Source organism: Sebastes umbrosus, chromosome 4 (genome assembly GCF_015220745.1).
Source record: "Sebastes umbrosus isolate fSebUmb1 chromosome 4, fSebUmb1.pri, whole genome shotgun sequence".
NCBI classification, from domain to species: Eukaryota; Metazoa; Chordata; class Actinopteri; order Perciformes; family Sebastidae; genus Sebastes; species Sebastes umbrosus.
Genome location: NC_051272.1, coordinates 7,708,860 through 7,723,426, shown reverse-complemented (window position 1 = coordinate 7,723,426; position 14,567 = coordinate 7,708,860). Strand labels below are relative to the sequence as shown.

Genomic DNA, 14,567 nt, shown 5'->3' with positions numbered 1-14,567 from the left:
ATATAGTCGGCACATTCAGAGCCTATTCCAACACAACATTTGTTATTAATGGAAAAAAAGTACTATAAATTTGTATGACATTAACATAGAATTGATATTTATTCATGTGTTTTTGAAAGGAAGTGTGCTGACAGAAATATTTGCAAATAAAAGCATAATTTTATTTAGTTCACAACATCATTACAGTAAGTGGTTATGTTTTAATATATCACAGTAATAGCTGCAAGACATAAAGATGTTCAAGTGTTAAAATTATTTTTGGTAAAGCATCATTAAAATATCCAAGACGAAAATACTTATTACAAAACAGAAAGTCATTGTGTGTGCATGCCTTTTATTTGTGTCCTTTGAAGCAGGGAAACCCTGACCTGTCATGTCATGTTATTCCATCTATCGGTCATTTTTCCTACTTTCTGCTTTCTCTCTCTGCCTTGACATGCTCTATCAACCTGTCCTCCCTTTCCATCTCTCTATCGCTGCTCTGGGCCAGGTCATATATGAGCTCTGCAGTGTAAGTCCCATCTCTTCTGCTCCTCTCAACCTCAGCTTCCCCATTTTTTGTCACTTCATATATTTCCTTAATGATGACAGTGCAGATGATTCAGTGGGCTACAGCTGTGCACATTCTTACACCTGATTTACACCTAATTTTAAATTGTTGGTGAATGTCTTAAAGGCCGTCCAAGAGAGAGATAATCAAATCAAGATCCTGAGTGAGCAGGTGGAGCAGTATACAGGGGAAATGGAGAAGCACACGCTGCTCATCGAGGAGCTAAAGACGTCCACGAAGAAAGACAGAGGTGGGTGGATCACTGCTTAAGACTCCTAACTGATAACCTTCATACCAAAGATAATTGTCATGAATTTAAGGTCAGACAATAATCTGTCCAAAATTATCTTAACACTCCCTTATTTGAGTTGTGACCACTACAACACATTTTCATCAGCCTTTATTCTCTCACTCGTGCATTGCAAGTACGGCAGGTTCAATATGGGCAAAATCTTCTATCACGATACAGGTAATTTCATATCTCGATCATGATATATATCACGTGTAGACTGTTTTCTGATAATTTAATACATAAATAGTCTATATGAAATAACCACATGGTGAAGTCCCTTTTTGTAAGCTCCTGTGTGAATTAAATACTTCAGTATTTTCTCATTTATTTGAAAACCTAAAACAGTTTCAAGTGAAATTATAGAGAAAAAATTTATAAATATTTCCGGCTATACAGTGACTTGGTTTACATGTATGCACACAAATATAGAGTAATCAGATTAAGACAATAGTTTGATTTGAATAAACTGGGGTATTCCCATAAGCAGAATTCTTATCAATTATTTTTACAGGTTACAGCTGATAACACCGTCATGGAAGCGTAACACCCACCCTCCGGTTCAGTGGAGTGTTGCTGTAGTTGTCACTGTTATCACTGTTAGCTACGTGCCGCTGGCTCAGCTGTCACCATGTTGAGAGCCGTGCAGAGGAAACAGATATGCTCCCAATCTCGCATTTAGCAGCTTTAACAAATTCTGTGGCTGTTAAATACAGGTGAACTTAAGTTAAGTATGTAAGTCTGCAAAGTTACTTATGTTTGTTACGAGGTGAACAAGAGGGACTGGCATGTAAATTCTGGAGCCCCGGATGTTCACTTTTGTCTGCATTTAGAGAAATAATTTCCTTTTCTTGTCCAAGGCCTTCCATCGGCCATACAGCAGAGAAAGACGGAAGAGCTGAAGTACAAGCTGGAAGCTGCAGAGACGAGAGCTGCGGACGCAATGCGGGTGGTAAAGTTTGCAGAAGCTCACGCTGAAGAAAAAGACAAAGCACTCATTGAGGCTTCAAACCGCATGAGCCAGTATGAGGCTGTAAGTCTACAAACACCCTCTCTTTCTCCTTTTTTAACTTTTGGCTTTTTTCTAAGAATTTAAAAATCCAAATCTAATTAGTTGAGACTTTCCAGACGCAAAGCTTATGTGTTTTTCCCCCTTGTCCATTGTCACTCTCAATAGACATTGAAATGACTGTGACTATGGTGTGATCAACATGCTTTTTTGGTCTACAAGCTAAGTGTTTGTCTTCCACCATGTCTAATCCTGGTCCACAAAAAGTGTGTGAACCAGGAAAAAGACGGCGTGTGTGAGTAATCACAGCTCTGTTTCCGTACAACAGGGCACTTATGGCCTGGAGGCAGCCATCGCAGAGATCAAAGAGTGTAAAAATCAGATTAAAGTGAGAGACCTTGAGGCAGAGGCCATAACCAAAGAGATCAACCAGCTTGAGATGAGAATGAATGACCTCATGGACGAAAACGAGGATTTCCGAGAAAAACTTGGTCAGTTCTTTTAAAAACATTTCTATTCGCTACTCTCGGTCTATTTAGACACCGTCTGACCTGGAGCAATGCAATTCATTTTACTTTTGTTTATTTGGTCTTCGTCGTGACGCTCAAGGTCTGGAACCAAAGCAGGAAGTGGATCTGAAAGCGTTCAGGAGAGCCAAAGATCTCAGACAACGGCAGTACAAAGCAGAAAACCAAGTCCTCACCAAAGAGGTAAAGTGGGATTACAAAGGTCATAACCACTGCTTTTATAACTACTATGTTTTCTGAGCACCTCTCACCTCACTGCTTGATTTTCTTTCTAGATTGAACAGCTTGAAGAAGAGAGACTGGAGCTAAAGAAGCGAATCAGACGCATGGTGAAGGAAAGAGGTGACCCAAAGATTTTGAATAAAAATTGAATAACACCAATTATTGTATTAACAATCTTTTGCCATGGTTTTTCCCTTAAGGCAGGGCTCAACAATCAGCTTTTGGGTGAACCAGGTTCATCTGGTTCTCTCTCCGCTGAATCCATTTGTTTGTTTACGGGTTAGTAAAACTTTTCACCCCGCAGTCAAACAACTTAATTTGCTTCGCCATTGTCTCTAAAATAGATGCCTGGGCGCACACAAGTAAACGCGTTAACGCAGGTGCAGCATTGTCACGTGCAGCATTGTCCGGTTCTGACTGTAACAGCAATATTTGAATATCAGTAATGCAACAAATATAAATATATATATATATTTATTTCGGGGTGCAAGTTTTACTCTTTGCTGTCCCTATTTTTTGTATGTCAAAAAGTGGTTGCCACTGATGACAACCAAAGGCCAAAATGGCCAATGGCAACCCGGCAACCTGGCAACCCTTACTGTCGAGCCTTGCCCTAAGGGATAAAGGGCTACTTCATGGTGTTTCCATCTCTCTGTTTGATATTGTATCTCTAGTGCTATTTCTGAAAAAAAATATTTTCCTAACTTCTATTTTTCTGCACTGTTGTTTGACATACCGGTATGTCTGCCATGTGGGTCAAAGCATTTTCTTTCAATTACCTTTAGTGGTATCTAACCATGTTGCTATATGTGGGTTTATCATCTTTGTTTATGTTTATTTATTTTGCACAATTTGAGAATACACAACATAACAAAAAATAAATAAATAATAGACGGTGCAGGAAGAGGCAAAACACCCACTGGGCTTATCTGAAGCCTCCACCCTAGAGACGACATTAATATAAAGAAATAATATGTCTACATAATAGTGATAACAAACAAATCTCACACATCTCCACCAGGCTTAATCCTGGGGGTTCATGTGTTTGGTCATGTGTCTGTGTCTGTCTGTCCGCAACAATTTTTTTTTTTTAACGTCCTTCACTGCTAACTCATCTCTTCTCTTAACGGGCTGGTAGAGGCCGCAAGTGATCAAGCCTTACCTAGTCATTTGCAGGCCACATTTTGGCATTTTTTGTGGTTCAAAACTGACATCCATAGAAAAGTTTGATCTCACTTTGAATCGGAGCATCTGCAGATTAATTCCACACCTGATATGTTAGGCAACGTTAGGTACGATACAAGATGGATAAATGCCCGTTTTTGTTATCTTCGCCGACATATTGACTGTAAGCGAGCCGGGAGCGGTAATTGAGTGACATTCAACTCTTCTTTATTTAGAGGGGAGAGGGAGACACACCTGGCGGAAATCTGCTCTCTGCTGAGTGCACGTTTCTAGTTTGAACATGTTTTGAGATAACATGTTTTGTTTGTGGTGCTCATACCATAAAAACGATAAATCATTTATCACTTTTCAATGCTGCAATGCAATGATGATTGATTTAAAACATTCAACAGGAGCATTACTTTACAAGAACAGTGTTCCTATAAAAGCTGTTGACAGTGATTGATGTTATCCTGGGAAACAAATTACATTACACTTGCCTCCATTGTATTGGGGAGATGGTAGACATTTATTCCAACAAGTCCTAGAGGCAGATACCTCAAACCCTGGGCAAATAAAACCAAAAATATTTAGTCTTTTTAACATGTTGTTACCCTTTCAAAATTGTTATATGGACAGAAGAAAGATTCAATATCTTCACATTGTGCTGTTTCTAAAGTGTTACTAACAATCAGCTGTGTTTATAGGGATCCCACAGTCAAGCTTGCTGCTGGAGGAGGACGTCAGGCCCAGCAGAACTGTACAGCTGTCACTTAAACAAAGCAGCACTTACACAGATGTGGAGATCCGACGCAAAGTAAGCTTCTCGCATGTCAACTTCAATCATGGCCCAGTGTTTCAAAGAAGAGCGACTTCCTGTTAAAGCCACAGACTTAATTAACTGTTAGAGCTGGTTGCTATCCACAGCACAGTGGTTTTGTGTTTTATAACCAATAACATGCTTTGTTTGTGTTCAAGTGTTTCATTTTATCTGAGCATTATTTATTGACGGTAGTCTGGTTTAGATCGAGGATGTAGACAGACTTTGTTAAATACCATTAAAATGCATAATGATTTAAAAAGGAAGTGGAATATATAGATGGATATTTCCTAAATTCATCACCTTTTAATTTAACAAGTGCTAAAAGTACTGAATCAGAGGATGTCATGTATCCTAGTAATTATTGAATTGGTAATTGATGCTGATGTCAGAAGGATGCCATGACATGAAAGGGTTACATTGATATCTGTAACTCGTACATTAAATTGTAAAGAAAGCAGCAGAGTATCCTGTGTTACCAGGGGTTACGTAAAAGAAAACACAAGTAAATCTAGTAGAAAGTAAAAACTATGTCATGCAAAACAACTTAATGAGTTGTGATTAGCATTCAAACTATACATCACACATTTTTATCTTACAATGAAACATGTAGGTATCAGTCTAAATTGATTTGAGAATACAAGTACATAAGAGCTGTATCTGGTTTGTGGCGGCACATTTTACACAATACATGTCGCACCTGCAAGCTGGAAGGTTTTAGTGTTTTCATTGCTACCTTTTTGGTGATAAACTTTCCTTTGCAGAATGAGTACCTGGAAAAAGAACTGAGTAAGAAAGAGAGAGAGCTGGAACTTCACAAGACCCAGTCTCACATCAAATGTAAGTACAGCCCTGCTGTCCATCTGATTTGCATTTCACATGGACGTTTTTACTGTGGATTAAGAGAATATGTTTTGCAGGGATTATTATTGTAGTTTTTTTTAAAGGAATGAAATACATCAGAGGCCACAGCTTCACTGATATTGTTCCCTCCTGTGTGGTAACTCGTAGTGGATGAATTGTCAAAAGTGAAAAGAGACCTGGAGGGTGCGCTGAAAGATGTCCTCCAAGCCATGAGGATTAACCAAGAGACTGCTCCATCTAACGCTGCCATCAATATTCCCAGTTTGGAGAGGTTGGCTAATGTAAGTGTCTCCCGTGCACCAAATATCACGTTAAACACTGATTAGTTTTTAGGCTAAAGTGTAATTTATAGCCACAATGTTTTTTTGGCCATGATTAGTAACAGGTTTCAGTCAGCTTAATTTTCAAGATTTTAGTAATTCAAAGTGGTCTATATCATTTTTATTTTATTTTTTAAATTATCCTTTATTTAACCAGAAAGGCAGCAAGTAAAAAAGGTTCATATACAAATCGGGGACAGATAACATCAAAACGAAAAACTAGGGCTAAAATATTTAATCAGGATTAATTGGTGATTGTCCATAGTTAATGGCAATTAATTGCAAATGAATCACACATTATTTATCTGTTCAAAATGTACCTTAAAGGGAGATTAAGTATTTAATACTCTTATCAACATGGGAGTGGGCAAATATGCTGCTTTATGTAAATGTATGTATGTATTTATCATTGGAAATCAATTAACAATGACATATTGTCCAGAAACCCTCACAGGTACTGCATTTAGCATAAAAAAATATGCTCAAACCATAACGTAAGTGTGCATGTCTGTAAAGGGGAGACTCGTGGGTACCCATGTTATAGAACCCATTTTCATTCACATATCTTGAGGTCAGAGGTCAAGGGACCCCTTTGATCATGGCCATGATAGTTTTTCCTCATCAAAATTTAGCACAAGTTTGGAGCGTTATTTAGCCTCTTTCATGACAAGCTAGTATGACATGGTTGGTGCCAATGGATTCCTTAGGTTTTATAGTTTCATATGATCTTGACTCTAGCTTTAAAACTGAGCCCGCTACAAACTCTGAAATCACAAGTTGCATTAATGCATGCCAAAACAGGAATCAGAGGCTAAAAGAATCAAGGCAAATAAGGACACTTGTTTAAAGCAACAATATCATTCTGTAAAAACAGATTTTCAAACATGTCAAGAGAGGTAAAGAAGATTACAAGTTAAGTCTGCTTTGCAGCTCATTCCAAGCTTGCAGGGCATGATACAAAAGGCAGATTTACCCTGCTCTGTTGGGGTGATTGAATGAATGAATGAAACCTTTGTTGCCTCTAGGGAAATTCTCTTGGCACAAAAAGGCATAAAAAAATATCAAGATATCAAAATATCAACAATCATATATGACAGCACTTAATATCATCAGCATCAGAAAAGGACATGAAGTTCAGGTTCAGGTGCAAGTTCAGAGGAAGTGCAGAGTTCAGACCATGTGATCAGAGCTTGTTAAGCAGCTGGATGCTGCGTAGGACAAAGGATGTGATGCCTCTTTTTGTCCCTTTAGTGTGAGCTCAATTCATGGTGTACTGGTCTGTCATGTACTTCCACTCCGTTTGCGTGTTTGCGAGGAGGGTCAGCCGTATTAAGTGCCATCCCAAACCAATTGGCGGGGAATAGAAGCGGGTTATATAACCCTCCAACAGCGAGCCTGCATCGATGTGGACTTACTGGCCATGTGCAACGTCTTTTTGTGTTTGCCATGGAACACACTCCGTACAAATGTAAGTTCTGTGCAACTACCCGTACAAACGTAAACCGCTCAAACTAAATGGATATTTACCAACTTAAGGTTACATTGTATTTAGGATCAAATCTACCCTTATCCAGTCTAGAAAACGGTAGACGTGTTCATTTGATTGTAAAGTGTTGTATATTTACAAGGACTGTTGCAAAAGCCAAGCAGTTCATAAACGTCAGAGTTAAAAACGAGAAGATGTTTACAAAAAAGAAAAGAAATACGCCACAGAAGCATGGGAGTATGTTATATTTATTTATTTATTTGTTTCTCTGTATATTGCATATTCTTTTTATTTTTAATACTGTGAACCTTTGCACATCCCCTGATCCCCGTGACACAAAACCATGGTTATGAAACGTTACGAAAGTTTCCGTCAAAGAGAGGGAAGTTCGTCCCCGTATTTATACCCTACAGCTTAAAGAAAGGTGCTTCATTCAGCTGTGAGTGTGACTACAAACGGAGTTCAGTGGGAGTGGGGAGGCTCCGTTTTGAGAAAGGCCCTAAGAATCTCTTTTACAGGAGTGTCCTGCCTGAGACAGCAGCGGCACATAGAACATAAAAGATAAAGGTTACAAAAACATAGATTAATAAATTTTTTTATCACTAAATGCCAGTTTAATTTTGAAAAAAATAACAAAGATTAAACATCTGAATGTTTTGTCCATTTTAGTCCGTGAGCATTCAACTGTGGCACTGAACACAGCCCTAAGTTGTGCATCATGTGCAGGAGGGAAAGACGAACCGTATCTCTCTATCCATCTTCAACTCTTGGCTGTTCAGACCTGTATTTATCACCAAAGATCTTATGAGTTTTGCGAAATATCTCATAAGCTATTCCAGGTACTTCACCTGTGTCAGTTTTTGTGTCATCTTTTCTGTTCTGTTCTCTTGTCGCTGATCATATCAGCGTACATTGTGAAATTTCCTTGGCTACGTGTTTAAAGCTGACTGAAAACAAAAGCCTATTTTGTCGACTCCTCCTGTAATATCGGGTTTGTAATATAATACATGCATTTAACTGAACTGCATTTTAATTAGGGCTGCCAAGGTTAATGCGATAATAACATGTTGGTACCAACCATGTCGTACAAGCTTGTCGCAACTTAAGCTAAATTTTAGCGAGTAAAAACTGGTCATATTCAAAGGAGACCCCTTGACCTCTGACCTCAAGATATGTGAATGAAAATGGGTTCTATGGGTACCCATGAGTCTCCCCTTTATAGACATGCCCATTTTATGATAATCACATGCAGTTTGGGGCAAGTCATAGTCAAGTCAGCACACTGACACACTGACAGTTGTTGTTGCCTGTTGGGCTGCAGTTTGCCATGTTATGATTTGAGCATATTTAATATGCTAGATGCAGTACCTGTGAGGGCTTTTGGACAATATTTGTCATTGTTTTGTGTTGTTAATTGATTTCCAATAATGAATATATACATACGTTTGCATAAAGCAAGCATATTTGCCCACTCCCATGTTGATAAGAGTATTACATACTTGACAAATCTCCCTTTTAAGGTACATTTTGAACAGATCAAAACTGTGCGATTAATCACAAATAACTATGGACAATCATGCGATTAATCGTGATTAAATATTTTAATCGATTGACAGTCCAAAAAAATGTTCACATAAGCAGCTCAGGTCTGCACAAAGGCGTATTGAGCCCACTACAGCTAATGAATGTAAATGCACTGGCATTCATATAGTGTCTTTCTAGTCTTCCAACCACTCAAAGCACTTTACACTACATGTCAGCATTCACCCATTCACACACACATCTGTTCGGTGACGATGAGAAGCTGCTTGACATCCTCCTGGATCCACCTTCTCACATGTTCACATATGTATTAATTGTTGTCATATGGATTGCCTATGTTGTATTTTCATTTTGCTGTTATTCTGTACACACCACATCTATTGCACGTCTCTCCATCCTGCAAGGGGGATCCCTCCTCTGTTGCTCTTCCTGAGGTTTCTTCCATTTTTTCTTTTTTTCCCTGTTAAAAGTTTTTTTTTGAGGGTGAGTTTTTCCATATCCGATGAGAGGGTCGCACTGTAAAGGACAGAGGGTGTCGTATCCTGTACAGATTGTTAAGCCACAGCCACCCCGCTAATATAGCCTCACACATATGCTGAAAACAATAGTCATACTGCCCTCCTACTGTAGGTATTTTAATGGCTTTTTTTCAGTTGATGAAGCAGAGGGCTCGTCACATAGCAACCTAATAAACAACACAAAGTTGAGGACTCAAACTTGTGGTGGATCGTGCTGTGCTGTCTTCCAGCATAAAATAATCAAATAGCAAGTTAAATTTGAGACAGCTGAAGAGGATGTTTGTTTGACTTTGATGTCACACTGCTGGGCTCAGCATCAGACATGTCCAGCACAAGAGGAAGAAACAGGAAGTACCAGGTGCACGCCAGATGCAAACGGAATAACCATAATAAGTACTAGTGTTAAAGGGTAACTTCTGTATTTTTCAACCTAGATTTTCCCGTGTTTTTGTTTCTGAGTGACTAATGGGGACAACATTTTTTTAAAGTTGATCCAGTATTGAGGGAGAACGCTGCAGATGGCAGCCGCTAAACAGGCTGTAATGTAATCGCTTGGAGCAACTCCTCACCGTCAATGTACGTCCACTACAAATTATAGCAAGGATATGACAGAGAAATGAAACGTTTTTCTTACCTTTCGCTTGATCCGATCTGTCTGCTCGCTCGGAGAAGTCTCGTTCGGAAATCCTGCGTCGCATCCACATTGTGGAAATTGTCTAAATATTCAGCCTTGACATTGAAAATCTTTTAGATGACACTAAGCTATACTTTCTGTGCTCCAACACAACAAACTCTAACAACACCGGCACTCTTCTCTTTACTCTCACTCACGTTTCCACCGTTGTCTTCTGACAACAAACACAAAGCGAAAGGTAAGAAAAGCGTTTCATTTCTCTGTAGGGTTCTTTCCATTATGTTGTCAGACATTTATAATATTAATCAGAGCCAGCCAAAAACAAGCACTTTTAGTGGACGTATATTGACGGTGAGCACTTGCCCCAAGCGATTACATTACATCTCGTTTAGCAGCTGGCGTCTGCAGCCTTCTCCCTCAATACTGGACCGATTTAATAATTTGTCCCCAATAGTCATTTAGACAGATTGAAAAATACCAAAGTTAAAAATGTGATCTTTACTGTTAGCAGTGTGACTTTAGGAAAAAAAAAGTAGATGTATTTTTATGTACAACAAGTGTTAGTAAATGTTAAATGAATATGATAGTGGTGGACCCGTTACACTGACTGACAAAATTTCTATTGCACAGATTGGGTCTGTTATATATCATCCAATGTTTTTTGGGGGTTTGTTTTAATAGCATTTCAACTGTGCTCATCCCCCATATCACAGGTTATAGATGTCGGCAACATGAGCGGGCAGGCAGAGTCGGCCGTGCACCTCAAGTCCCAAATACATCAGCTGGTGGGGAGAAATGAAGAGCTAAGGCAGGAGCTGAAATCGGCCCGGGAGGAAGCAACCAGCAGTGTCTGTCAGCTTGCCAGAGCCAAAGAAAAGGTAAATCCAAATTGTGTTATGTCAACATACAGAGGTTATGCTGATGACTGATAATGACAGATAACCTGATTTAAACATGACACATGAACTTTTCCATCTAATCCCGTTTTGGCTATATTCCTTCTTTTAGCAAGAACACAAAGCAGTTTTGTCGACCTTGCCAGGTTTTTCTTGCTACACATTCAAATGCAGTTATTAAACATTGGTTATTTAAGGCCAACTCAAACTGTTTTCAGCTCTGTGTCGCAACTCTCTTTTACGAATCAACAGAATATTCAAAAAAGAAGAAAGGTCCATGTCACTCTTCTGGCAAAATGTTTTTAAAAAGCTTTAAATCAGATGACTATTTCAAAGTGAAATACTAAAAATGTACACAATGCTAGTGCATGTTATGATAAAGCTGGGTACAACCCACGCGTAGTGGCACAAACAGCCGTCTGCAGGGCTTTTCAACAGCACGAATATCTTACATGAGACTAGACAAATTAAGAAATTTAAAAAATGAAGATTTATAGAGACAGTGGTAATGCCTGTCATGCTCTCTGTCTCTGAGATTAATTAGCAAGGCTGGAACATTTCTTCAAACACTCACTCTCCTCTTTTTTCAACATGTGTTGCTTCTGTTTTATATAACGGGAGATGGGGGGGGTCAACAGAATTGTGTCCCAACTTTTCGTTTGAATATGTAAATGAATATAATATTTATGATAAAAAATGTTAAATAGAAACAGTGTTTCCCAGAGCACAGCCAGCAAAATGTTTGATGGATCCCTAAAAGAGGAAAGTCACGTTTCATATCAAAACATTTCCTTAAGGCAGCTAGCATAACTCATCTTTATTCTTTGATGTATTCTGTCTTGGGTCTTTTACTTTTTTTATTCCATTGTCTGGTTCTTTGCGCTCTGTTTAACTTCTCTGTTAATTAGTTTTGTCTGTCTTTGATGGACTATGTTTCACATTATCTTTACTTGAATGACACAAAGTGAATCAGCGGATCATAATGCCTTTCGTTCTTGCGTGAAAGACAGACTCATGCTTAGCAGTTTGGATTGATGTTGTCCTATTTTTAACTAAATATTCTGAGTAAGCCTCTGATATTAGAAGTAAACTTTGGAACTGTTTTCACAGATAAATTATATTTTTAGTGATATGAAAACAAAGGTTTGACTGCACTGCTTTTGTTTTTCTTTACGTGTGCTTGTCAGATGAACCAACTGGAAGTTGAATTGGAGCTGTTAAGACGGTCAGACAGCAGGGGAGCTGTCCTCCGACCTCTGAACCTCCCGGAGGGCCTGGGGCCCAGCAGCACCGAGGTCATCAGTTCTCTGAATGAATACGCTGTTCGACTTCTTCAGGTCAGTTTCACTGCCATCTTAAGACCTGGATAGAAAAGCTGTAAATCAACTATATGTCTCAACTATAAATTAAACATTTATTATACTCCTATTGATTAGGAGCTCAAAAACAAGGAGGAAAAAAACAAGAAACTTGCAGGAACACTGGAGGAATACAAAGACAAGTTTTCTGTTATCAGCCACCAACAGGGACTCCTCTATAAAGAATACCTAAGGTTGGTTTCACAAGAAAGTTTCTCACAGGTTACAGCTGGTTTGTAACCTTAAGTGTAAAATTTAACCTTTTTTTTATTATGTTTTTGCTCAGTGAGAAGGCAGAGTGGCAAAAGGAGAAAGAGACATTCACAGAGATGAAGAACAAGCTGGAGGAGCTAAAGGAGGTGGACGGTGTTAAAATCCAACAATTCAACGTAAGTCAGTCAGATAAATGTTTATACGGTATTAATCGCTTTACAATGTGCCTCTCATTCACCTACACACACCCCAATGCTTTAAGATGGTTTAACGTTCAGAACCTACAATGTTGCTGTGTGTCTGTCCAACTTCTTCCTCTAACTTGATAAATGTGAAACACTCATAAGGGGGCAGACCACTCACTTTGTCTCGTAGTTTAAAATATGAGCGAGACCCTTGAGAGTCTTGGACGGCACAGAAGGTCATATGTTTTAAACTTTTGTGTCTGCACATGTTGTGATAAAATCCAACACGTGTTAGAGTTTCTTTTGGTTTTGTTTGTTTAAATGGATACAGAAAATAAAAATGTATGAGCATGAGGAAAAGATGGATTGTCCTCTTTGCTTCGCTGTACTTAAACTGCCTTCACCTGGGTTTCCCCAAAAATGTCATGACAGATGAGTTTTATTGTAGCATTTATCCTTTTCACCCCTCAGGAGCTGCTGGACACCCTCCAGAAGGACCCAGAGGAAATCAGGAGACAGCTGAGCGAAGCATTGCGCAAGCTGACGATGCTGAAGGTCAACGAGAAGAAACTGACGCGCCGCTACGTCACCCTGCTGGAGCAAGAGCAGCACCTCCGCAAGGAGAACGGCAAGCTGAGGGACGAGAGCAGCCACATGCAGGCCTCTGTCACCCAGAGGATAGGCTACCTGCAGAGATACAAGGTAGAGAAACAAAAAGCTCAATTCCACCAACAGACTCAATTTAGATCAGACTTTAAAAATGGATCACCACGATGTTTTTTCTCACTGTAAAATGGCCTCTAACAGCCCTCAAAATGTTTTACCACCATACAATGGCCTTTTAACGGCACTGCCTTTTGTTTTGTCTTAGGAAATGACGGCATATAAGATAGCAGCACTGCAGAAGGCCTTGGATGATAGTGTGCCCTCATCAGACCTGGAGAGGGCTAACAAACAGTACACGGAGCTAACAGTCAAATACAGAGACATGCTACAGAGGGACAGCCGCCTGATACAGAGGACCACCAACCTCGAACATTTGGAGGTATTAAAAAACATGAATCGCCCCAGCATCTTCTCTATACCTCCAATACACACACCTTTATTGTTTTTGTCTGTTAACCGTTGACTGACCATACCATATTTTTTATCTTTTTTTCCCAGAGTGAGAATGAGTCTTATCGGGAGCAAATCTCAGCCACGAATAAAGAACTGGAGATCACAAAGGAGAAGCTGATTACTTTAGAGCAAGCATGGAACAACATCAATGCAATTGGTATGATGCAAGGATATGGCTCAGGGCTGGGCAATATGACGATGTTATATAACGCCTTGTCCGACTTATCCGCCTTATCCATACAACTGTTTTAGTATGTAGCAGTGATTATCACTGCTACATACTCAAACAGTTGCATCTGAATTGTGTAGATATTTTAAGTCAATTAGTATGAAACCATTTTAGTTTGATCCCAGTTTTATAGCTTTGATGCAAATATGAAATTCTCATCCCAAGTCGTGATTTGTTTTCCCCTTAACATCAGGTGGTGAAAATAGCATGGATAAGGCCGACAAGGCGTTGGCCAACAAAGAGATGGTATCTGCCGCCAGGTGCATTACATCCCTGGAGATGAAGGAGCTGAACGAGAGGCAGAGAGCTGAGCATGCCCACAAAATGTATGAACACATGAGGAACTCCCTCAGGCAGGTGGAAGATCGCAACTTAGAACTGGAGTCCAAGTTTGCAGAGGTATGAGGCCAAGGGAAACAACACATAAGTAATTTTCTGTCATGCTCTTGAGACTTGCTCTTGCTCAGGTGGTCTACGTGACTGAGTTTTAATAAATTATGATAGGTGTTAAAGGGCATTTGGTCGACCTGGCAGACCTAGAGCCTCTTTGGAAACATGTTTTAAATTTTTCCTCGATTTCTCAACATTTTGGTTCATCACCCCTAAGACAGTAATACAACTC

At 39.4% G+C, this 14,567-nt stretch overlaps 1 protein-coding gene across 9 annotated transcripts in view; it reads left to right on the top strand.

Moving 5' to 3' along the window:
- cep290 (centrosomal protein 290) overlaps nucleotides 1–14,567 on the top strand; it is a 43,679-nt gene that overhangs the window by 8,212 nt on the left and 20,900 nt on the right. For 6 of the 9 annotated variants that reach the window (XR_005206597.1, XM_037767283.1, XM_037767284.1 and 3 more), the window contains 17 exons: nucleotides 491–511; nucleotides 677–800; nucleotides 1,700–1,872; nucleotides 2,177–2,339; nucleotides 2,458–2,558; nucleotides 2,651–2,717; nucleotides 4,469–4,578; nucleotides 5,346–5,421; nucleotides 5,593–5,726; nucleotides 10,659–10,823; nucleotides 12,029–12,178; nucleotides 12,278–12,393; nucleotides 12,486–12,588; nucleotides 13,069–13,299; nucleotides 13,469–13,642; nucleotides 13,762–13,873; nucleotides 14,139–14,344. Coding sequence is in view for 8 of the 9 variants with exons in the window: in XM_037767283.1 (XP_037623211.1) it covers nucleotides 491–511; nucleotides 677–800; nucleotides 1,700–1,872; nucleotides 2,177–2,339; nucleotides 2,458–2,558; nucleotides 2,651–2,717; nucleotides 4,469–4,578; nucleotides 5,346–5,421; nucleotides 5,593–5,726; nucleotides 10,659–10,823; nucleotides 12,029–12,178; nucleotides 12,278–12,393; nucleotides 12,486–12,588; nucleotides 13,069–13,299; nucleotides 13,469–13,642; nucleotides 13,762–13,873; nucleotides 14,139–14,344 (2,226 nt within the window). In the remaining variant the exon portion in view is untranslated. Of the gene's footprint in view, nucleotides 1–490; nucleotides 512–676; nucleotides 801–1,406; nucleotides 1,556–1,699; nucleotides 1,873–2,176; nucleotides 2,340–2,457; nucleotides 2,559–2,650; nucleotides 2,718–4,468; nucleotides 4,579–5,345; nucleotides 5,422–5,592; nucleotides 5,727–10,658; nucleotides 10,824–12,028; nucleotides 12,179–12,277; nucleotides 12,394–12,485; nucleotides 12,589–13,068; nucleotides 13,300–13,468; nucleotides 13,643–13,761; nucleotides 13,874–14,138; nucleotides 14,345–14,567 lie in introns of those variants that run through there. The other 3 variants (XM_037767282.1, XM_037767285.1, XM_037767288.1) reach the window with 2 other exon arrangements.